The following is a 25,285-nucleotide window of genomic DNA, read 5'->3' as shown; positions in this document are numbered from 1 at the left end:
ACGGTATTAGAGACAAACGGTGGTCATAGCAGATACTGACTGGTTTTCGGACCCCTCCGGACCATCCCCAATACAGTTAAACTGCACATTTTGGAGTGGCCTTTTATAGTGGCCAATCGAAGGCAGACTTATGCAATAATAATCATCAGCATTTTGGTATGCCTAACCTATGACATGCTAATCTAAGCTCTTTTGGTCAATGCCCCACTTGTCCCCAGTATAAGTGGACTGAAGTGGCATAAAGTGTAAATAAATTCTTCACCTTTGTAGGGATCCTCAACAAAATCAAAAGGACTTGTGCTCAGCTAAAGTGCCACCATTCATAGAAATCAGTTGTGAAGCTTTTGCAGAGTGCAGCTAACTAATAAAACAAACAAACCATGAAGCTTTGCACTTGAAAAGGGTTCTGAAATCAACTTTAAAAATCCCTCCTGCAGAGTTTTTATCCCAAAGTAATTTATGAGCATCCTGCTGGCCTTCCTCTGTCTTCCTCCACCCCTCCCTAAAATAAAACAAGGCGTGGTTGAGGGGCAGGGATCCAACCAGCTGACTCTTGCGAGTGCGCACAGAGACGCAACAGCCAGTGCTGGACAGAAGCGGGTCAAACTGCTCACGGGGCCAAGATTTGTAGCTTGACTTGGATACCCACCTGGGAAAGACAAGGTGCTTTGGTTGGAGATGACTCGGCTGTCACTTCAAGAACAGCCTCCCTCCACTTTGGGAATCTTTTTCTGTGGCGGCAGGGTCAGAGTTACAGAGGACGTTTGAAATTTGAGTTTGGAGGATTTCTACCTCGGCAGAGTGAGGTAAGTATCAGCTTTAGCAAGTGTTTATTGTTGATACTTACAGTGGAATAAAGGAGACAAAAGAAAGAGGCCAACAATATTAAACTGGGGTAAAGTACAAAATGACTCCTGTACACAGAACAGCCTCAGCACAATGACCACCCCTTGTGATGAACACTGTTACACTACACAGTATTGTCATTTTTATGCATCACTAGTATTGAAGAGGTCATACAGTATGCGCTGGCTAATTGGCAGAGGTGTGGACCTGACTCATGCGACTTTTGATGACTTTGGCATCGACTTGCAACTCGACTTAGGCTTGGACATCAATCACTCAGGAGTTGACTCGGACTTCTGATGACCTGAAAATACTTGAGATTTTCCGTGAGTGTGTTGATTTATCAAAGTGTTCGACTCACGTGATCGTGATGAGGTCATTTCCAGCAAGACCACCTTTCCCCACAAACTCTGCCTCATAGAATGCATCTATTAACATCTAATCAAGTTTAAGAACAAACAGCGAGGGCGTGGCTTACATTTCTGTGAGCGGCAGTGGTTCACACCTGGATGACTTTGGACATGACTTGACTTGGACTTGCACATCTTTACTTGAGACTTGACCTGAAACGAAAAACTTGAGACTTCCTTGAGACTTGCAAAACAAACTTGTGTAATCATGATTGACGATACTGTCAACCATCTCATTTTCTCCCGGTCACGCCCGTATTTTGCCCTTTCTTTCCCGTTTCAACGGATTCCCATATTTTAGCTTTCATAGCAACACAGCGTCCTCGGCAATCATCGGTGTAATGAACTCTGCACCCCACATGTGTCAAACTCAGGCCCGCGGGTCAGCTGCAACCATGTGGCAAATAGCCAGGAATCAACAAACAACATACCAACAACGATCCGCACGGTGAAGTAATACGTGCGGTTTCGACTTTTGTTAAAGTGTGGCCACAGCATTATACATAGCACAAAATGCACAACCATTATTACTAAAGGTGCCACGCTCAGACTTAAAGTAGCAAACATTTACCTGTACACGACTAGAAACGACGTCAATTTAAAACTATTACAACCTGTCTGTACAAAATAACACTTGAAAGAGGCATAAGACAGTCAAAAATGATTATTTCAACAAACAGAAAAGGATGCTAGGAAACTCATAATGCGCTGTAAACTCTTTCGGGTTACACATCTCATGGATTGTGGTGTTTTTGTGTTGATATAAAATGCCGTAGCTTTTGCACGGATGTTGAGAGAATGACAAAGAGGCGGTCAATCAACAATCACTCTATTGAAACCAACAACCTCGCCAAGACAACTATAGTCGCACATCCGCATACGTCACCCCCTCACTTTTCCTGCTTCATCCAATCAGCAGTCAGGACACATTCACGGTCCTGGAAAGTAGAAAATTCAAGCAGGAATGAACGGACATGAACCCGCATTATTTCAAGAATGCACATTCCTCTCATTTTGAGGTAAAAAAAAATTGTCTATTCATACGAGTGAAGTTAAAAAAAAAAGTATGTGCACATAAAAACACATTAGTTCGGCCCGCGACCTAAAGTCAGTTTCGAGTTTTAGCCCTCTGTGAGATTGAGTTTGACACGCTGTGTTGCCAGTAAAGTCAAATTAAATACTAAGACGGTTGCACAGGCATCCGTGGGGATAAAAGAAATGAAAGAAAAAAAATATCCCATTGGTAAGTTATAATTATGACATGAACAGTTGAAATTATGAGATAAAAAAAATCCAAATTATGAGATTAGAAAGTCATAATTATGAGATAAAGTCATAATTCTGACTTTATAATTCTCATAATTATGAGATAAAGTCATAATTATGAGATAAAAAAGGCTAAATTATGAGATAGGAAAGCCATAGTTATGAGACAAAAAGTCCAAATTATGAGATAAAAAGTCATAATTATGAGATAAGAAAGTCAAAATTATGAAATAAAGTCATAATTATTACTGTAGATAAAAAGTCATAACTATGAGACAAAAAGTCATAATTATGAGATCGGCAAATCTAAGTTACAAGATAAAAAGTCATAATTATGAGACAAAACGTCTAAATTATGAGATAAAAAGTCATAATTATGAGACAAAAAGTCTAAATTATGAGATAAAAACTCATAATTATGAGATAAAAACTCATAATTATGAGATCAGAAAGTCAAAGTTACAAGACAAAAAGTCATAATTATGAGTCAAATAGTCATAATTATGAGACAAAAAGTCTAAATTATTAGACAAAAAGTCTAAATAATGAGATAAAAAGTCATAATTATGAGACAAAAAGTCATAATTATGAGATAAGAAAGTCAAAATTATGAAATAAAGTCATAATTATTAGATAAAAAGTCATAATTATGAGACAAAAAGTCATAATTATGAGATCGAAAAATCTAAGTTACAAGATAAAAAGTCATAATTATGAGACAAAAAGTCATAATTATGAGGTCAGAAAGTCAAAGTTGCAAGATAAAAAGTCATAATTATGAGACAAAACGTCTAAATTATGAGATAAAAAGTCATAATTATGAGACAAAAAGTCTAAATTATGAGATAAAAACTCATAATTATGAGATAAAAACTCATAATTATGAGATCAGAAAGTCAAAGTTACAAGACATAAAGTCATAATTATGAGTCAAATAGTCATAATTATGAGACAAAAAGTCTAAATTATTAGACAAAAAGTCTAAATAATGAGATAAAAAGTCATAATTATGAGACAAAAAGTCATAATTATGAGACAAAACGTCTAAATTATGAGATAAAAATTCATAATTAAGAGACAAAAAGTCTAAATTACGCTCATAATTATGAGATTAAAAGTCATAATTATGAGATCAGAAAGTAAAAGTTACAAGATAAAAAGTCATAATTATGAGTCAAATAGTCATAATTATGAGACAAAAAGTTTTAATTATGAGACAAAAAGTCTAAATTATGAGATAAAAAGTCATAATTATCAGATAAGTTGAAATGAGATACAAACTGCGCATGTGCCGAGTGACACGTGACGAAGGCTCCAGTGAAAAAAGCAGCGCATGTGCAGTTTGTATTTCATAATTATTACTTTTTTCTCAGAATTATGACTTTCCTGTCTCATATTTGTGACTTTTTATCTCATAATTATGACATTTATCTCATAATTTTGACGTTTTATGTCATAATTATGACTTTCTTATCTCATAAATATGACTTTTTATCTCATAATTTCAACTTTTTGTCTCATAATGATGACTCACCACTGGGATATATTTTTTCTTTCAGTGGCAGAAACAGACCTCATACATCCGGCATGAGAACTAAGCCAGAACCATTGATCTGATTGACTCGCTGTGGCAGAACGTGAAACACACCACATTAGACAGACGAGTCTTTACACAAGTACCCCGCCCCTCCACCCTGGCGGGAAGATTTTTTTTTGCTGGTCAAAGTTCTGGTGGAACTTTCGTTATTTTGTCTCATTTTCTCTCCTTTGTTGAAACAAAATTTTCCATAAACAGCAACAATAAGAACAGCACTCATTCCAAGATCATCATTTCCAACTATTGTACATACGTCCACGTTATTTGACCAGTGCCACTTCATGTAACGTGACTTCAGTTTCAACCACGTGAAAAAATCCAGAGTGCCTACAGCCGTTAAAAAGAACTGTTTCTCTGTTTTAGACATTCTCAAAGAAGATCAATAGCAGCACATTTCCAATCAAACGCCAGAATGAAGACAACCTTCTACTCTATGGGGTTACTCCTTCTGGGGCTTCATTTCCTGGTAGTCTGTGGACAGCTGGAATCAAAGAACCAGATGCCTCCTGATCCCCTTCCCGCTACACAAAGACGCGGGCTTATCGAGCGGGACGTTCCGGGTCCAGTGAGGCCCAACTTCACCATGCCGCGCCGCAGAATGCCGCCCATGTGCAGCGCACCCACAGAAATCCGAGACACATTCAAGTACATCAACACGGTTGTCTCCTGCCTGGTGTTTGTAATCGGCATCATTGGAAACGCCACGCTTTTGAGGATCATCTATAAGAATAAATGTATGCGGAACGGGCCGAACATCCTCATTGCCAGCCTGGCTCTCGGCGACCTGCTGCACATCATCATTGGCATTCCCATTAATGTTTACAAGGTAAGCCTGCGGGTCAAACACATTGGTTGAATAATTAAGATTTTTCATGCAGAGTAGATTTATTATCACATGGCAAGCCCAACCGTATTCACGCCTAAAGGGAGAGATTCTGCATCCCTTTTTCCTCATGTTTTTACTTCCAAAGCCCCTTGTATCCCATTTTGTATCTGGCGTGTTGTTATTATATCAATATTTTGAATGTGTGTGTGTGTGTGTGTGAGGCTCTGAGAAAGTTGTGTCCCAGAAGAAAGTGTTTATTTGAACAGGGGAAGGTGGCTAACATAATGCCTAGTGGTATGTGCACAGTGCAGTACACATGATTTTAATAGATACAGTATAATCTCACAGTCCAGTTGTGTCATGGGGTTACTGTACCTCCAACAGCAGGAGGAGCTTTGATGTCTGACAAAAACATCATTGTGTTTTCCAGAGACGCCAAAAGGCCCTGACCAGAATAAGATCCAAAAACAACCAATACGTTTAGCTTCACGCATGACTAGTCTAAACGGCATGCCTGAAGCTGGGAAAAACAACACAGAGCCAGAAAATTTGCTTTGCTCCCTCCCGTGGTTCAACGCTGATTCTCCGACTCTCTCCCTGCAGCTCCTGGCAGAGGATTGGCCTTTTGGGGTGGCTCTGTGCAAGGTGGTGCCGTTTGTCCAGAAAGCCTCAGTGGGGATCACAGTGCTGAGTCTGTGCGCTCTGAGTATCGACAGGCAAGCCCATCTTTTCAAGCTCACTCAGTCCGATTTATCACATGAGCCCGAGTTTCACTGTCAAGGCAGTGACCAATTACTTCTGTGTAATACCGTAAATTCCCATGAGTAAGTCGCTACTTTTTTCTTAAACTTTGAACCCTGTGGCTTATACAGCGATGCAGCTAATTAATGGCTAAGTTCGAATCTCGTGAGATCTCCTTTACTTCAGAACTGCTACTAATTGTTTAAATACTGTGCCGCTCACGAGTCAGTGAGGAAACGGTAGCTCTTTCTTTGGCAGGAGCCAAACACGAGCTATCAGTGCACTCACAATGAGCTTGGCAACCTGTTGGAAATCGCAGGAAGTAATTATATGTAACAGTATAACAATATAACAATTGGACTCACCACACAGCAACTCAACACTCAAAACGTACACCTGAAAAATATACCAACATGTACCAATACGAGTTTGAAATGAAAAAAAACGACTCTTTTAAAGTTTTCCCATAATGAATTGTGTCTGAGCAACGCATTCATTGGGGCGCTGTAATGACGTCAACCTCTCTCCGGGCTCCTCTAGTGGACAGAAGCAGCATTGCAGCACCATCCATCCATTTTCTATGCTGCTTGTCATCCAATGAAATGCTTTGCTCCGACGAAATGCATTATGGGAAAACTTTAAAATGTTGGGGTTTTTTTCATTTTGTATTGGTACATGTTTGTATAGTTATTAGGTATATGTTTTGAGTGTAAAGTTACTGTGTGATGAGTTGAATGTTCTTTCCAAGATATATTGAGTAATGACCTCCTGCAATTTCCAATGGGTTGACAAGCTCGTTGTGAGTTTTTTCACAGCTCATGATTGGCTCCTGTCAAATAAAGAACTGCCCGGTCCTCACGGACTCATATGCGCCACAATATGCCATTTTATGACGTGGACACATACATCTTATAATCCGGTGCGGCTTTTATATGTACAAATCAGATTTTTCCTCTAAATTTTGTGGGTGCGGCTTATACACTGGGATTTACGGTACCTAGGTTTCCGCTGTTAATTGGTTCCATAAGATTTGAGGAACACCAAAGTGTACAAAAATCAAGGTAATTTTTCCAGTGAAAATACAGTGTAACCTGAGTTAGCATGTCAACAATTTACAACAAAATTTTGCTTTTGTTTGCGTACATTTTCGGTTTAGCGCACAACATTGCCGTTTTATTAATATACTGCATTAGCCCGAATGTGCTCTTAATGTATTTTTAACACAAAACATCCTTGTTAGCAGCCTACTAGCTTGGCAATACAAGGAAACAGGAACCAGAGGTCAGCTCAGGCGCCTGTCTATGATGTCACCAGCGGCTGACTCTGTAGTTCTTAGCTAACTAACACAGTTACACCACATTAAACAAAAGTGCCAGCATTTTGATAAAGAAGATGAGAAACACTATTGACTAGCAACTTTGAATGTTCATTTATCTGTTTTATTCTTCATTTATATGCGTTTTGAATTTTTTTTCTGCATGTAAAACTATAATTATAAAACTAAAAACATGCTTTGTGTTAACATATTTGGCTTTCTGGAATGGAATAATTTGATTTACATATTTTTTTACAGGAAAAATGTATTCGGTTAGAGTACATTTTGGTTCAAGTTGGATCTTCGACGCTAACCATGGTTCCACATAAAAAAAAAATAAAATAATACAATTCATAGAGAATGATTATAGTTTGCATGCAGAAAACAATGCGGAATAATTATAAATGACGAGTTGATGGAACTTATTGTTGATGTGGACTTCCCGTAAATCCTTATCCAGAATTCAATAGTGTTTCTCACCTTCTTTATCAAATTGCTGCCACTCGCACCTTTATTTGACCCCATGGCGGGTTATTTAGCAGGCGCACTCAATAAAACAATGCACCGACAGTGAGTCAGCAACGCGTAGGGTGCTTCGCTTGGGCACTTGATTTCGCGTAACAATACAGTACAGGGCAAACGCACTAGTTCGTTACAAATGAATCATCCAAAAACTGTGGCGTACAAAACTGAAGTGTGACTGTACTGATAATTCATTCACAAGGTGCGTTTGACATGTTGGCACTCAGCATATAGCAGACTGGCCAATTAAAATCCACCCCCGTGTATTTAGGGACTGATGACAAATGACTCCTTACGTCGATCGCGATCGACCCTTGTGACGTGAAGGTAGTGCGGGTCGATCGCACGTGTCACCCACGTCGTAAACGTCACTTTGTAGATGTCATATGACATCAGTCAGCTGACATTCAGCTCCCTTCCTGATTCGCTGCTGCTTCTCTGCAGCACAGATGAAGTGGTGGACAGACGAACGCACGGAAATGCAACGTTCATCTTTCATCTTTATCTTTGCAAAAAAAGTCAATTGCTTGACGGCTGTGCTGAACTCCAATTTCCAAATGTGTATTTTCTACACATTATTCCATGACTGAACGGAAAATGTGCCCATTGCTGAAACCTTTTAAATATGTTGCCTTGACTTCTCCTTTGCACAATCATTTTCATTTCTTGAATATCTGTAATGTTTGAGAGCAAATGCGAACTGGACGTAACATGAACTGTGCGTACAATGAACGCCACGTAGCTATTTTGACATACTACTGAGGTTATGTACAGAACTATCGAGGGATTACGTGTAAATACGTATTCCCATATTCAAGAACATTTTTAATTACTGAAAGACAGCAACTATTTTGATGACCTGTAAACTTTGAAACTGTGAATGTGAAATACTAATCATCGTGTTCATGTGACCTGGTTACATTTTCTATACAGTGGTGTGAAAAAGTGTATGCCCCCTTCCTGATTTCTTATTGGTTTTGCATATTTGTCACACTTAAATGTTTGAGATCATCAAAAATTTTAATATTAGTCAATGACAACATAACTGAACACAAAATGCAATTTTTGGATGAAACTTTTTATTGTGAACTCATTCAATCCCAGCCATTTTTCAAAAGACACCCCCTCCAATACTGGCCATTTTACATTATTTTTAATGATTTTTCAAGGCAATCAGAATACTGTTTTCTATGGCTAAATAAAGCAAAGATTAGACTCTTGTCTTTCATCAGAAAAGAAAGTTTGTGTCTACCGTTTTCCGTTCTTTAGCGGTAGAACATAGATAAGTTTCAGGAAAACATCAGTTCTCAACAAAAAAGAGAGAAAAACAGCTTTTTTCCCCAAAAGATACATTTCAAGCATAACTTTCACTTTGACACAAATATTTTGGGCTTTTGTGACAGCTCAAACATCTAAACAACTACAAAAAACAACACAAAAAAGGGTTGTTTTACATCAACATGACAATGTATAACACCATGAACTACTTACAATTCACTTTTTCACACAGCGCAATGTGGTTTGGATTTTTTTTTTTTTAGTCCCTTAATATTTTATTTTTATTTTATTGGTTTATTTGAGGGGCCGCACGGTGGTCTAGTGGTTAGCATGTTGGCCACACAGTCACAGTCAGGAGATCGGGAAGACCTGGGTTCGAATGTCAGTTTGCATGTTCTCCCCGTGCATGTGTGGGTCTTCTCTGGGTACTCTGGTTTCCGGTTTTCGCCCAAAGTCAGCTGGGAAGGGCTCCAGCATACCCCCCCTAATGAGGAGAAGCGGTATAGAAAATGGATGGATGGACGGATGGATGGTTTATTTGACACGGACAGTGTACATTCAATAGCACTGCAGCAAATGCACCAGAATTAGCCAAAGGCTATTTTTCATCTGTTGTTCCTGGACAGACGTTTAAAAATTGCCTCCCTAAAAGGATTATAAACAGAACAATGCAAATATAAAAGTTTAGTAAAAAAAAAAATTGATGAAACTACACAAACCCTGTTGTACATACAAAACTGACCTTTGACCTTTTATAAAACATTGGATAAAATGACCAACACATTTTCAAAAACACTTAAAACACCCAAAATACATACAAAAACATAAACCAAGTCGACGGAGACACAAGTGGGATAACATGAAAAGACTTGCGCTGTACTATTAGTGTTAGCACTGGTGATTACATGAATGATGTGTTATGAACCATCCATCCATTTTCTATGCCGTTTATCTTAATTTGGGTGACGGGGGTATGCTGGAGCTGACTTCGGGCGAGAGGCGTGGTACACCCTGGAGGGCACATACAGACAAACAACCGTTCACAATCACATTCATACCTATGGACAATTTAGAGTCTCCAATTAACCTAACATGCATGTTTTTGGATGTGGGAGGAAACCGGAGTACCCGGAGAAAACCCACGCACGCACGGGAAGAACATGCAAACTCCACACAGATGCCCAAGCGGAGATTCAAACCCACATCTTCCCGATCTCCTGACTGTGTGGCCAGCATGCTAACCACTCGGCCACCGTGCGACTCTGTTACGAACCAGTTTTTTAGATGTTTCTTTGACAAAGTGTATGAGCTCAGTTCGCTAATGTTCTGGGGGAGAGAGTTCCACTCCTGTGCAGCTGTGGCTGAAAAGGCACTCTGACTAAAAGCGCTTTTCCGTAGAGGAAAAACACAATCAATACGGCCCCTCGTGTTACTTTCTGAGAGACGGTCCGTATGTTTACAAACTGACTGTAAGGAGGAGATGACAGGCCACGGATGGCGTTTGAATACTTGATGTTTATAAATAATAACACATTCTGTGTTCGGCTGTGTTGTCATTGACTAATATTGGAATTTGTTTGATGATCTAAAACATTTAAGTATGACAAATAAGAAATCAGGAAAGGGGGCAAACACTTTTTCACACCACTGTATGTAATAGGCTTTACAATGAGAGGTAGATGTACATAAACAGTGATATTTATAAATATACTAAATACATATCCCCTGTGTTTATACTAGGAGGTAGATATTTGGGACATGGCGATTTTAAAAGTAGCTTTCAGGCTGAAAAAGCGTGAGCACGTCGACTCTATAAGAAGCTAGAAATCTGAACTTTAGCACAGAAAAGCGTCAAGGCTGCATTTAAACTGCTTCCACTGAGTATCTTCTAAGCCCAGCACATACAAAAGGCCTTCTTGTTCTCCGTCAGCTTGCCTCACTCATGTGATCGTCCTTCAGGTATCGTGCTGTGGCCTCGTGGAGCCGAATCAAAGGGATTGGCGTTCCAAAGTGGATGGCTATCGAAATCGCACTCATCTGGATATTGTCCATTATCCTGGCCGTGCCCGAGGCCATCGCTTTTGACATGATCACCATGGACTACAAAGGCGAACAGCTGAGGATCTGCTTGTTGCATCCCATGCAGAAAACCGACTTTATGAGGGTGAGCTCGCGGCCACGTAATTCAATGCGGACGAGCGGTCTGTTGACACAGCTGTGCGCGCGGTTGAACTGCACGGGCACATTGAATAATACACACGGAGACACACGACACATGCAGATGCGCCGGGTGGCGTACAAAGCCGTCCCGCGTGCTCTCACACTGGGACGACTTCCTGGTTAGAGCGAGGTTAAAGAGAGTTGAGGGAAAATGAAGCGATGCATCTCAGAAGCAATCACTCTCTTTGCTGGCTTGAAACACTGTTCAACTGTGTCTGATATCGCTTGAAATATCAATACTAAACTTTTCCACTGAGTTTATATCAGAAATGAATTGTCAAATGGAGTGTCTTTGAGTCACGCCCAGCGTCAGAGAGGCAATGATTCCGGTGTTTCTTCACGATGCCATGCTGATGATCTACTTTATTCTTCCTAGTTTTATAAATCAGTGAAGGACTGGTGGCTGTTCAGCGCATATTTCTGTCTACCGTTGGCCTGCACTGCCATTTTCTACACCCTGATGACCTGCGAGATGCTGAGGAAGAAGAATGGGGTTCAAATAGCGCTCAGTGACCACCTCAAACAGGTTTGCACCTTATTCTGTTCAACTGGCTGCTGGCTGCCGGGTGGCTTTTCATCGATTAAGATGTACAGGATGAGGTTGATGTTGTGGAAGGGATTGTGGATTACAGTGTTGCCTCGTTTATCGCGGGGGATAGGTTCCCAAAATAGCCCGCAATAAGTGAAATCCACGAAGTAGCCACCTTCATATTTCTACAATGATTCTACAGTCATGGAAAAAAGCATTAGACCACCCTTGTTTCTTCAGTTTCTTGTTCATTTTAATGCCCGATACAACTAAAGGTACCTTTGTTTGGACAAATATAACAATGACAACAAAACTAGCTCACAAGAGTTACATTTTTTGGCAGTGCAATGCTATAGCTATAAATGTAACAACTTAAGTGATTTTGGTTATCATCAAAAAAACCATGGAAGTTGCTGGATATCAGCTCTTAAATTCAACTCTTATGATCTATATTTGTTATCATCTTTATATCTGTCCAAACAAATGTACCTTTAGTTGTACCAGGCATTAAAATGGATTGATAAACTGAAGGAGCAAGAATGGTCTAATCATTTATTCCATGACTGCTTATGTTTTAAGGCTGTAAAAGCCCTCAGCATACACTTTATACACGTTTCTCAGACAGGCAATTACATTTTCTGTCTTTTCTCTCTTGTTTAAACACTCTCAAAAAAGTTCAAACCTTCGTTTGAATTTTAAGGATCAACCTACAGGTCGGACACAAGAACTTATTAAGTCACTCACGTGTATTCCACGCCTGTTGCAGTCCTCCTCCTTCGAACCGAAGATTCATTTACAAGCCAGCAAGAGAGCAAGCTAGCAAGGACACAGGAAACACGGCAGGGCGGTACGAAGGAGATTGACTGACAATGGTCTACAGCCAATCAGGATGCAGAAAACAATGGGCGGTGCAGACAAGAGAGAGACACTCAACTTCCCACAAACTTAAAGGGCCAGGCTCGGCCTGGAACAGCTACGCTGTAATAAGAAAAAGTAGCACAAAAAAAATTCAGCGAAACAGCGAACCCACAAAAGGTGACCCGCAATAGAGCGAGAGAACACTGTAATTAAAAGCAACTGAGGCATAATGGAGTGCACTTCTCGGTTGTAACCAGCAGAGGTGCTGCTGAGTCAGTGGTGTACAATGTGCAGCCCGGGGGCCATTTGCTGCCCGCGCCTGTTTTTTTTAATTGGCCTGCAACACATTCTAAAAATATAATTTAATGAGAACACTTACAAAAAAAACTGCAGCAAAAATGGAAAAATCTGCAGTAATTTTACAAGAATAAAGAATATAAACCTTGTAATATAAGGAGAAAAAGTCATAGCTTTAGGAGAACTATGTCATGTTATGAGGAAAAATAAAGTCATTTTAGTAGCATCAAGGTTAAATATTATAGACATTTTTTTAAGCAGTAATATTATGACAGACAAACAAAACAACAAATAAAGAAAATTTGTTTGCAGAAAAAGCTTGAATGTTCTAAGAATAAATTCACTAAATTATTGTGGGAATGGATTTATATTTCTCCTATGGGAAAGATTGCTTCAATTTTTGCACGTTTCGATTTTTGTCAGACGTTTTGGCACGGATTAAAAACAAAACTGCATCCCAGAAGTGTGGACTCGAGTCATGCGACTTGGACTCGAGTCAGACGCAAATCGCAGTTTTGATGACTTTGGACTCGACTTGACAATATCATCAAAGACTTGCAAATCAACTTGGACTTTGACATCAATGACTCGGGACTTGAATTGGACTTTAGTCCGCTGACTTGAGATTTTCAGTGAGTGTGGTGAGCAAAATGTGCTCCTGTTCCCACCCTGTCTTTTCTCGATTTGACTTGGACTTGCACGTCTTTACTTGAGACTTACTCGAGACTTGAGATTAAATACTGACTGACTTGCTCCCACCTCTGCCGTTTACTAAAATAGAAACGATAACAGCATAACAGATGATACTAAAACAAAAAATGGGGCTAACATAACTAAGTAAACATGACAAGCTAAGTAGGACATAACAAACCAAACCAAATGAAAACCCACTTTAGCACTGCTAAAAAAAATAAGGCTTTTTTTCCTCAGAACCAGACCATCAAGTGTGTCCCATTAATAAATCCAATTATGTCCTGTTATACTTTTCATCCAGCCAAACATGAGACTTCCACTTTTCATCATCAAATCTTATTTCTCTATGAAAACAAGATGAGTTATTATTGTGTAACAAAAACTTCCCCAGGGGACTCATCTGTGCCAGAAAGGCGGCATCGTCGGTCAGCGTAGTGATGCATGTGTGTTTGTGTGCAGCGACGAGAGGTGGCAAAGACGGTGTTCTGCCTGGTTCTGGTCTTTGCTCTGTGCTGGCTCCCTCTCCACCTCAGCCGTATTCTAAAACTCACCATCTATGACGAGAAAGATCCAAACCGCTGTGAGCTGCTCAGGTATGTAACGAAGTGCATAAAGGGCAATAACATTTGATGCAAGTGCAGTATTAATGACGTACATTTATCCGCTATTTCCAGCTTCTTTTTAGTGTTAGACTACATCGGCATCAACATGGCGTCCGTCAACTCCTGCATCAACCCCATTGCCCTCTACATGGTCAGCAAGCGCTTTAAAAATTGCTTCAGGGTAAGTTGCAGCTTAATCACAGAGTTGTGTGTGTCGTAAAGTGAGATATACTGAATTGCTGGGTTTCAACCACATTACCAGGAGGCATTCGCGTCACTTCCGTCAGGCACACACTGGCTATGCCCGCTTACGTGCTCGGTATGGTTTTACAATATTTGGCAGATTAAAGCGAATAACAGTGCATCCCACAGAAATTGAGTGTGCATGGTGTGTTGCATGAAGGCCAGACGGTTGAACAGCAGTCAAAGCGTATCTTCCGCGTCATACATCAATGTAGCAGATGAAAATGAACATGTCTATTTGCGTTCATACACCAAATCAGTACTGTTTCACAAAGTGTAAGCGCCACAGCCAAGCCCCCGGGCTTCCAGGGTGATGGTGCCCGCTCACCAGATGGATTTTACGCACTATTTCCAGGCTGCTAGAAGCCGCAGACCCCGCCACACTTCACCGTCCTCCATAGAGGATATTCTTCCTGGCAGAAAACCATCATGGGGTGGCAGGAACACCTCGCCTGCCCACCTTTGAGCCAACATAGTGAGGCAGTGAGGCGGGCATGTGTCAACACGGCGATTGCTTCACAAATTCCAATACGTGGTGCAGACTTTTCCCCCTCTTTTATATGCTGCTTTTCTGTTTTGTTTTCTTTGTTTTCAACAGATCTAATCGTGATGTAATCTTAATAATTGGGCATTTCTACAGTTGAAACATTTAGATCACAGCCACCACAGCCGTTGTGTGAAAAGGTGTTTGCCCCCTTCCTGATTTTTCTTTTTTTTTGCATGTTTGTCACACTTAAATGTTTCAGATCATCAAACAAATTTAAATATTAGTCAACGACAACACAACAAAATGCAGTTTTTAAATTTAACTTTTTATTATTAGGAGAGAAAAAATCCAAACCTACATGGCCCTGTGTGAAAAAGTGATTGCCCCCCACCCATTAAAACATAACGTAACTGAGATTAATTGCAATCTATCAGTCTGGAAAAGGTTATAAAGCCATTTCTAAAGCTTTGGGACTCCAGCCGACCACAGTGAGAGCCATTATCCACAAATGGTGAAAACACGGAACAGTGGTGAACCTTCCCAGGAGTGGCCAGCCAACCAAATTGACCCCAAGAGCGCAGCGACAACTCATCCAAGAGGTCACAAAAGACCCCACCGCAGCATCCAAAGAACTGCAGGCCTCACTTGCCTCAGTTAAGGTCAGTGTTTATGACTCCACTTTAAGAAAGACGCTGGGCAAAAACAGCCTGCATGTCAGAGTTCCAAGACCAAAACCACTGCTGAACATTTTTTGAACAATTTTGTCAGAAAACATCTTGATGATCCCCAAGACCTTTGGGAAAATACTCTGTGGTGTGAAACGACAAAAGTTGAACTTTTTGGAAGCTGTGTGTCCCTTTACATCTGGCCGCATTTCAGAAAAAGAATATCATACCAACAGTAAAATATGGTGGTGGTAGTGTGATGGTCTGGGGATGTTTTGCTGCTTCAGGACCTGGAAGACTTGTTGTGATAAATGGAACCATGAATTCTGCTGTCTACCAAAAAACCCTGAAGGAGAATGTCCGGCCATCTGTTGGTGACCTCAAGCTGAAACCAACTTGGGTTCTGCAGCAGGACAATGATCCAAAACACACCAGCAAGTCCACCTCTGAATGGCTGAAGAAAAACAAAATGAAGACTTTGGAGTGGCCTAGTCAAAGTCCTGACCTGAATCCTATTGAGATGCTGTGGCATGACCTTAAAAAGGCGCTTCATGCTGGAAATTTTTCCAAAAACAAAATACTTTTGTTTTAAATAATATTACAACTTTTAAAAAAACACCATATTTGTTTTATATTTCAACTCTTTGCAAATAAAATGACATTATTTTAACTCTTAATATTACAAGTAAATTCTTGTAAAATGTTTCTCGTTAGCATACAACTTTTTTCTTTTAACATTTTGACTTTATTCTTGTATAATTACAACTTTTTTTTCATTTCTGCTGTTTTTTTTAGTTTTATTGTTAAATTCTATTTTTACGATGTGCTGCGGGCCAATAAAAAAAACAGCCACTGGCCGCAAACGGCCCCCGGGCGGCACCACTAATTTAGCTGAAGCAGTATGAGGAAATGACAAATTGATCGTTTTCTGTTTCTGAGGCAATTCTTTCTGCGTTTCACATTTTCATGAGGGGGCCGCACGGTGGCTGAGTGGTTAGCATGTTGGCCACACGGTCAGGAGATCAGGAAGACCTTAGTCGTAACATTTTCCGAAGTACACATTTGAATTATTTCCACATGCAAGGACAGCGAATGTGACCTCACGTGAAACCCAGCAGATAAATGCGAAAATGTCTTGTTTGGATTTACATTCCCTCTCATTACGTTCTCCCAGTCCTGTCTGTGTTGCTGGTGCCTGCCCGCCGAGATGCTGATGATGGACGAGAAGCAGTCATGCCTTAAGCTGAAGGTCACAGAACGAGCATCTGACCAGAGCAACTCCCGCATGACCAACAAGTCTACTACAGCATGAGGATTGTGAGCTACCCATGAAAGGAAAAAGGAAGAAGAATTACCACGTTTGAGGCTCAGGCGTCACCCACAACATCTTCAAAAAAGTGCCCGGGAATACGCTTCTAACTTCAGGCCCCTCTATATACTGTATATACACTGCAGAAGAAGATATCAGCAGTAAGGATGCATACATCTGACTCATTCTAACCCAGAACAAAGTCTGCACAATGTTTCTTTCAAAGAATGTGAGGGGGAAGACAAGGAGTTGTTCTAAGGACGTCGATGAATACAGTATTAGGAGATGGAAAGTCAGACACAAGGGAGGACCTCCGTAGGTAAGTAGATAAAGATAATAAAGAAACAGCAGCGGGGTTGTACAAAATGACTTCATAGTTGCATGGTAGGATATCAGGGGTCCTCAACAGGCGGCCCACAGGCCCACCAGACATCACCCAAGCAATGCCTAGCGTTCAGTCTGACGCAGTGTTTCTCAAATAGTGGTGCCAGCCCCCCAGGGGGCCGTGAGTAAACTTAACTTGGAAGTTGTTTTTTAAGTCTATTTTGATAATCAGAAAGCTTGTACGCAGAAAAAAAATTCTGTCCCCTGGAGGGGGGCATGACAGAAAATAATCGAGACCGCTGGTCTAACGAGAGAAGTGCTCGTTCATGCAGTGCTTCCTCCACTCTGCAGGGGGCGACAGCGAAGCGTACGCGTCACAAGGCTCGCATTTAATATCAACTCTAAAGAAAATAGTAGATACTGAAAATTGGGACTTTTAACAGCCACCGCATTTACCACAAATACAGTGGAGAAGACGATGTGTTCATTTTAGGGATGTCCGATATCGGCTTTTTTGCCGATATCCGATATGCCGATATTGTCCAACTCTCAATTTCCAATTCCGATATCAACTGATACCGAGGCTGATATGTGTAACTTCACATATCTCCCCTTGTGTAATGAACACATGTCTGTTGTGAGGCTAATGGATACAGCATCAGCGATTAGCTTCTCAACATGGCTGTAAACAACACCTCACGTGAGCGTCCGCCTGCCGCTATTTCTGCGTTTTTTCACATTCCCGCTACCCCATAGACATATGAATGAATGAATAGCGTGCGGGAATGCAGTGTTTTCCGCAGCGTCGGCAAATTATGCTCTCAAAACGACGTTATAATGGTCAAATCATGCAGTCTATGGGCCAAATACTAACTGTTAAGTCTCACCTGTGAAATGTAATTCCCTGGGATTTGGTTTGCAGCACATGAATGAGTCACCTTCTCCGCTCAAATCCAATATGGTGGTGACGTTGGCGTACGGCTCAGCACTCGATGCGGCATCTATGTGCATATGTCTACGAGCTACCCCGCCCACCATTAGCGGTGTTTTGACAGCCCACCACGTCCTGCCACCCCGAACACGGTGAACCAAAGCATCGTCTCAAGTCTATGCTGCGTGTTGACTGTCATGGCGACGGCAATGTTGCTAGTGGTGCTTAAAGGGCCATATGGGTTTTCATTATAGGGAAAAAACCCGATACCGATATTGACCGATGTTACATTTTCATGCCAATATCCGTAGTTAGACATTTCTAATTTACTTTGTGCCAAAGTAAACGCTGTGTCGAAGGAATATAACCTGCGGAGGCACTTTCAGACGAAACATTAGAACTTTGACACATTTCGTCCCCGATCCCTCCTGATTATTGACGGGCGGGGCATTTATGGTGTATAAACACAGTGGAACCTTGGTTAGCCTCGTTAATCTGTTCCAGAAGGCCCGACTCTAACCCAATGAATCCGTTACAGAAAGCCAAAAATGTTAACACAAAAAACGTTTTTAGTAGGGATGTCCGATATTGGCTTTTTTGCCCATATGTCGATATTGTCCAACTCTCAATTTCCGATACCGATATCAGCCGATACCGATATGTGGAACACACATATCTCCTGTGGTGGAATTAACACATGTCTATTGTAAAGCTAATGGATACAGCATCGCCGATTAGCCCGTCAACATGGCTGTAAACAACGCTTAGGCTTTGACGTTTGTTTTAAAAGTCAACAGAGTAGATTGATATTTAAGTAAATTTATATCCTACATACAAGTAACTTTCATCTTGTCCTGAAGCTCCGATCCATGAGTTTGAAAGGCTTAAAGTTGGACTTAACATTCAAAGCCGTCGTATGAGTCGAGCACTCAGTACAAATCCGATAAGAAATTGAAGGGGAAGAAGTAATCTACCTAACAAACATGTATACGAATGAAAATACACCCGAGATCATATGAAAAAGCAACATTTTCACGGACATCTCCAAGGACTCTCCTAATCAAGCGCGCACCCACAGTGTCAGATTTTACCGCCGCTTAGTTCCGGGAATTGTAACATTCCTACTAGTGAGGATAAGCGGCATAGGAATGGATGGATGGAATGGACAGAGCAAGCTAGTTTGGTACTAGCCACTCACGGTTGTTTACATGCTTGAGAGGCAGTTTGATGAGGTCATTTGCGTGCCGGAAAATACAGGAGCTCAAAGCCCTATATACAGCAATATGTTTATTATCGGGTTTCATTATACCGATACGGACAGATACATTTTCATGCCAATATCGGTCCAATAATATTGGTGGGCCGATATTATCGGACATCCCTAGATTTTGGTTTTATAATTATAGTTTTACATGCAGAAAACAATGCAAAATGTATATAAATACTTACAAACATGGTTACTTTTACCTTCGTTAAAGACCACCCAAAGCTCTTGACCATAAGTGAGGGTAGGAACGTAGGTCGGCTCAGCTCCCTCTTCACTACAACGGGCCGATGCATGTAAAATTATAATTGGAAACCCATAAAAATGTGTTTTGTGTTAACATTTTTGGCATTTGTGGCGAAACCGCGCTTGTGAGCAAAGAACTACAGAGTCAGCTGCTGATGACATCATAAATGGATCACAGAGATTCCTGTTTTCACGTATTAGCAAGCTACTAACAAGGGAGGACATTGTGTGGTAGAAATACGTTAAGAACACAGCTGCACTCACGCAGCGTATTAATGACACGACAAGATGTGCGGCATTTTGTAGGCTGACCGGAAAATGTACGCAAACTGAGGCAAAAATGTGCGCTAACGGAAGTTCCATTGTATACAGTATATAACATAATATCTCCATTGTTTTTTTAATTTTTTTTTTTTAACAATACCATCTGGCTCTCACAGTGTCTGCCCGGAAAAATTCTGGCCCTTGGACTAATGTAATTAAGGACCCCTGTACCATATCCTCTATACTTTTTCTTCCCCATCTGTGCCAACTCTAGCAAAAACAACAACAAAAAAACAGAACACTTCAAAACAACATTCTCCCTAAAAGCAATGAACTCAAGCATACTTAAAAGATACACAGCCAGTGTGGACTCACCAAACGATATCATTGTAGAATTATTATCCCGACTGATCTGGTTTGCAGCCTGGATGGTGACAATGACTTTAAAGCATTCAGTCTGCACTGCATGGACTGCTTTTCTTCATGTATTTTGCTATATTTTGTCTTGATGTCATTTTTAATCCCCTGTTACATGTATGCCATTAGGTTGTTTCTCTTGTGACTGAACTACTGATGTGTGATTACAGCTGTGAGAGCATTCTGCTTTTGTATTATCCTGTTCACTATTGAGCCCGATCTCATGTGTTTTATCGCCACATTTTAATCCGACTTGTTCACCATAAATTGGTTGGACAAGAAACAAGACGATCTATCTTTTTACAATAAATATAGTCTGCATAAAGTGTTTTAGTGCTGCCTGTTATTGTGGCTGATGTGTTTGTGTGTGATTGATTTAAGTGTGAAGGCAGGCGGTATCATGTGATGGTGTAGGCGAACACAGAACATTATTGTGATCTCTCCCTTCTCAATGACACACAAACAACACACACAGGAAGCTTTGACCTGGGAATGTTCCTGCGGGCTAATCCGGCGTCACGCATGTCTCATTAGCGGCCAGAGAACCAAACAAGCTCTCTGTCCTGTGATCGCTCAGCACCCCTCCTCAACAATCTGCTCTTCAGCCGTACCCCAGGGGTGTCCAAACTTTTTCCACCGAGGGCCACAGGGTGAAAAATGAGGATGCAACGGCATCTCAGTTTTGTGATTTGGATGAAAAAGCCTATTATTAGCATGAACTTTGGTCTGTGCTCTTCTTTTCCCATTTTTGCTGTTTTTTTTTTATTTTCTAAAGATTTCAACTTTTTTTCTGAAATGATATTTCACAGTTTTCTTCTTGTAATATTGCGACTTTCTTCTGATAATATTTTGACTTTATTCCCATAATATTATAACTTCTTCCCCAAACGAATTTTCCAAAAATTACATCTTTATTTTGTTCAGACTTTTTTCTTCTCAATATTTATGACTTTATTTGTATTATTTCATTTTTATATTATATATATATATATATATATATATATATATATATATATATATATATATATATATATTTTTTTTTTTATTTAATTATTTTATTTAAAGGGCCGCATGGTGGCCTAGTGGTTAGCATGTTGGCCACACAGTCACGAGATTCAAGATTCAAGATTCGAGAGTTTTATTGTCATATGCATAGTAAAACAGGCAGTTATACTATGCAATGAAATTCTTATTCTGTTCATTCTCCCAAGAAAAGACAGAAAACACGAGAAAAAGAATAAGAACATAAGAAACATATGAACCAATAAATTAAGCAACAACAACAGAAGAGACATTAATACAGATAAATAATACAAATAAATAAATAAAGTGCTATGAGTGTGTGCGTGTGTTGCGTGCGGCGTGTGTGAGTGCTTTGTTGAGAAGCCTGATGGCCTATGGGTAAAAGCTGGTTGCCTTGTGGTCCTGGACTACAAACTCCTGTAGCGTCTGCCTGACGGTAGGAGTGTGAATAATGAGTGTTGTGGATGTGTGCTGTCCTTGATGAGGTTGTGTGTTCTGCGTAGGACTCTAGATTTATAAATGTCTTGCAGTGAGACAGTGAGTGAGAGATCTGGAAGATCTGGGTTCGTATCGCCATTGAGGCATCTCATGAATGTTAGTGTGAGTGGTTGTTTGTCTATATGTGCCCTGCGACTGGCTGGCGACCAGTCCAGGGTGTACCCCGCCTCTCACCCAAAGTCAGCTGGGATAGGCCACCAGCACCACCACCCCCTCAACCCTTGTGAGGAAAAACGGCAAAGAAAATGAATGAACTGTTTCAACTTTCTTCTTGTAAATGATGACTTGGATGAAACCATATTTTGACTTCATTCTGGTAACATTATAGCTTTTCCCGCGAGCTGATTTAATGAAGACTCAAGTTTCACTGACTCACGGGTGCTCGGCGAAGATTCCAGTTTCATTGACTCACGGGCATTCACTGATCTCCGAGTGCTTGGCAAAGACTCAATTCACGGATTGTCAAAGAATTGAGTTTCACTGACTCATGGATTGATGAAGACTCAAGCTTGGCTGATTCACGAGTGCTCAATGAAGACTCAGGTTTCACTGATTCATGGGTTGAACAAGATGCGGGTTTGCTGACTCATGGGTTCTCGACGAAGACTCAAGTTTCGCTCACTCACGTGTGGTCAGCGAAGACTCGAGTTTCAATGACTCATGCGTTTACAAAGGTTGAGGTTCACTGATTCACGGGTACTCAATGAAGACTCAAGTTTCACTGATTCATGCGTAGAAGGAGAAGCGAGTTTCACTGACTCACGGGTGCTCGACAAACTCAAGATTCACTGACTCATGGGGGGATGTGATTAAGAGTTATGTTTCACATGATTAAAGGTTGCTCGAAGAAGACTCAATTTTCATCGATTAAGGGTTGATGAAGCCTTGCGTACGCTCATTTACGAGTGCTTGGCAAAGACTCAATTCACAGCTTGTCAAAGAATTGAGTTTCAATGACTCATGAGTTGATGAAGACTCGAGCTTTGCTGATCCACGAGTGCTCAATGAAGACTCATGTTTAACTGATTCATGGGTTGAACAAGGTGCGAGTTTTGCTGACTCACGGGTTCTCGACGAAGACTCAAGTTTTACTGACTCACGGGTGCTTGACGAAAACTCAAGACTCATGATATGATGTGATGAAGGCTTGGGTCTCACTGAGTGAAGGATACTCAAAGACTCAATTTTCATGGATCTTGCTCGACGAAGACTTGAATTCCACTGACTCACGGGTAGGTGAAGGCAGGAGTTGCCTGATTCACGAGTGCTCGACAAAGGCTCCAGTTTTACCGACTCATGAGTTAACAATAATTGAGGTTCACCGATTCATGAGCGCTCAATGAAGGCCCAAGTTTCACTGATTCATGGGTTGACAATGACTCACTCACTGACTCACTGGTGATAGACGAAGACTCAAGTTTGGAGTGATGAAGATTCGACGAAGACAAGGTTTCAGTGACCCACGGATTGATGAAGACTACATCTTTTTCTGCTTCATGTACGGGTGCGCGACAAAGTCTCGAGTTTCACTGACTCAGGAGTGCAGATTCTTTCGAAAATCGCACATGCGCGCTGCGTGAATCGAGTATCCAATTCACCGGGGGTGGAGACTTGTTGCGCATGTGCGAGTTTCTACGAATCAAGGGGGTGAGAGTCAGCATGTGCGGTCATGAGGCATATTACAATTTTCCGGAACACACATTTACATACACAAACAATAACAAGTGTCAGTCAACTTATAGCTGACTTCAGCCAGAGAGAATCCTACATGGGGAGGGGAGGGAGAGTGAAGCAGCAAGGAAGGGGAGGGAACATGGATGCTTCCAGGCTTCGGCACCTTTGACGCATGTGTTACTAGTTATTTTTGTTGCAGTTGACTTGTTCATTTGAATGTGAAGACATGTAGCTTGGCTATACCCCAGCTTATTCCCCCCTTGGAATCAACATTTAATTGTGGAAAGGGAAGATTTTTGGGATATGTTTCTGCCACGAAGAAGAAAACATCTAATTTTGTGATAATTCATTCTCCATTTGCCCATTCCCGCTTGGTATGCTGAAAAATGAAGATTTAGCTCAGCTATGCTTAATGCAGTTCAGTTTGATTATGTCGATTGCAGTAATGTCATGTAATGATTGGTTCTTCACACATTCTGCCTATGCCAAGAAGAGCAGTTAATGCTGTGATAACAGGCATGCATGAATTAATGATAGCAGTGACACACTCAGCTGTCGACTTAATAGTCAAGTGCATTGCTGGTTGAAACACAACATGAAATGGTTCTCAAAACATGATGTACTTTCCCCTTAAGAACACACAAGTGTTGGGATTTGAGATTGGACAGTTCTAGCTTCTGGCTCACAGGGTCTGGGTGTAAACAGACTTGGTTTGGCCCCAATCTACAGTTTCCTTCACCCAACATTCTTTCACATTTTTCTTCCCCGACAATGTTACATTTGCATATTTGCACAACCTGATCTGCTGAAAACTTTACAGCAAAGTGTATTTTCCTGTGAATTCCACTTTGCACTTACATATTTGCCAAGCAGGAATGTGTCCTTTTCTTAACCTTGCACTGAATGATGATTTATTCTGCGTGCGAGACTGCAATGTTTGGCATTTAAAGACGGAAACATTTAAGGTGCTATCAGCATAAGGTACACAGCTGTCGTTTACCTTTGCCGGCTTTGCTTGATCTTACCTGAATGCAGCACATCTGACAGCAAAGCAATGATTTAAAAGCACAGTTTGCCACAATATATTGGACTGCTTCATAGCTTCAGATGTGCACTCTGGAATGACGGCACAGGGAGAAGTCTTGGCACCAATATTTTGAGAGGAACATAAACAATATGCTTGAATTTGGTAGAGTACGTTCATGGGCGTGTGCTTATGTGTGTGTGTGTGTTTTGCCTGAATGCTCTTCAGATACTTCATGGGAACCAAACTCAAAAAAGAGCCTCACACCGCCTAGAAGAGCACAAATTACCAGTAAAAGTATCACCCCATCACACCATTACCAGAATCAAAGTTCTGATCAGAACATGTCATAATCAGGGCCGCACGGTGGTCTAGTGGTTAGCATGTTGGCCACACAGTCACAGTCTGGAGATCGGGAAGACCTGGGTTTGGTTCTCCCCTTGGGCATTTCTGTGTGGAGTTTGCATGTTCTCCCCGTGTGCGTGTGGGTTTTCTCCGGGTACTCCGGTTTCCTCCCACAACCAAAAAACATGCATGTTAGGTTAATTGGCGACTCTAAATTGTCCGTGAGTGTGAATGGTGGTTTGTCTACAGCAGGGGTCACCAATGTTTTTCCTTGTGAGAGCTACTTTTACAAAATGAAAATGGCCAAGAGCTTCTCATTTTTGTAACATTTATTTTCAGAGCTTATTTTAAACCCAAACAAAGCGAATATGCTTGTTTTACCAGAGCATTAACAAAATGCTGGTGTCCACAACCCACAGTTTGTATTTCACAATGCATTTCTTTCTACTGTTCTTTCATTATTAACTGGAAACCTGAATGAAAAGCAGGCTTGCGGGCACCTCATGTGGTCGTGGGGGGCTACCTGGTGCCCGCGGGCACCACGTTGGTGACCCCTGGTCTACAGTATATG

At 41.0% G+C, this 25,285-nt stretch overlaps 1 protein-coding gene across 1 annotated transcript; it reads left to right on the top strand.

Moving 5' to 3' along the window:
• The first annotated feature begins 582 nt into the window (after nt 1–582).
• ednrba (endothelin receptor Ba) lies at nt 583–20,075 on the top strand. The gene is made up of 8 exons (XM_054768756.1): nt 583–806; nt 4,483–4,945; nt 5,549–5,661; nt 10,761–10,965; nt 11,398–11,547; nt 13,858–13,991; nt 14,073–14,181; nt 16,570–20,075. The coding sequence occupies exons 2-8, from the start codon at nt 4,532–4,534 to the stop codon at nt 16,705–16,707; spliced, it is 1,263 nt and encodes a 420-aa protein (XP_054624731.1). The 5' UTR covers nt 583–806; nt 4,483–4,531; the 3' UTR covers nt 16,708–20,075.
• Nucleotides 20,076–25,285: the final 5,210 nt, after the last annotated feature.

The sequence above is a fragment of the Dunckerocampus dactyliophorus genome, chromosome 2 (genome assembly GCF_027744805.1).
Source record: "Dunckerocampus dactyliophorus isolate RoL2022-P2 chromosome 2, RoL_Ddac_1.1, whole genome shotgun sequence".
Classification (NCBI taxonomy): Eukaryota; Metazoa; Chordata; class Actinopteri; order Syngnathiformes; family Syngnathidae; genus Dunckerocampus; species Dunckerocampus dactyliophorus.
The sequence above is the reverse complement of the archived record's forward strand: the minus strand, read 5'-3'. Positions and strand labels throughout refer to the sequence as shown.

What these genes read in the sequence shown, in the direction of transcription:
- ednrba (XM_054768756.1), top strand. Translation starts at nt 4,532, where the DNA reads ATGAAGACAACCTTCTACTCTATGGGGTTACTCCTTCTGGGGCTTCAT. An exon ending in TGCGCTCTGAGTATCGACAG is followed by an intron (nt 5,662 to 10,760) that starts GCAAGCCCATCT and finishes ATCGTCCTTCAG; the next exon opens with GTATCGTGCTGTGGCCTCGT. An exon ending in TCAGTGACCACCTCAAACAG is followed by an intron (nt 11,548 to 13,857) that starts GTTTGCACCTTA and finishes GTTTGTGTGCAG; the next exon opens with CGACGAGAGGTGGCAAAGAC.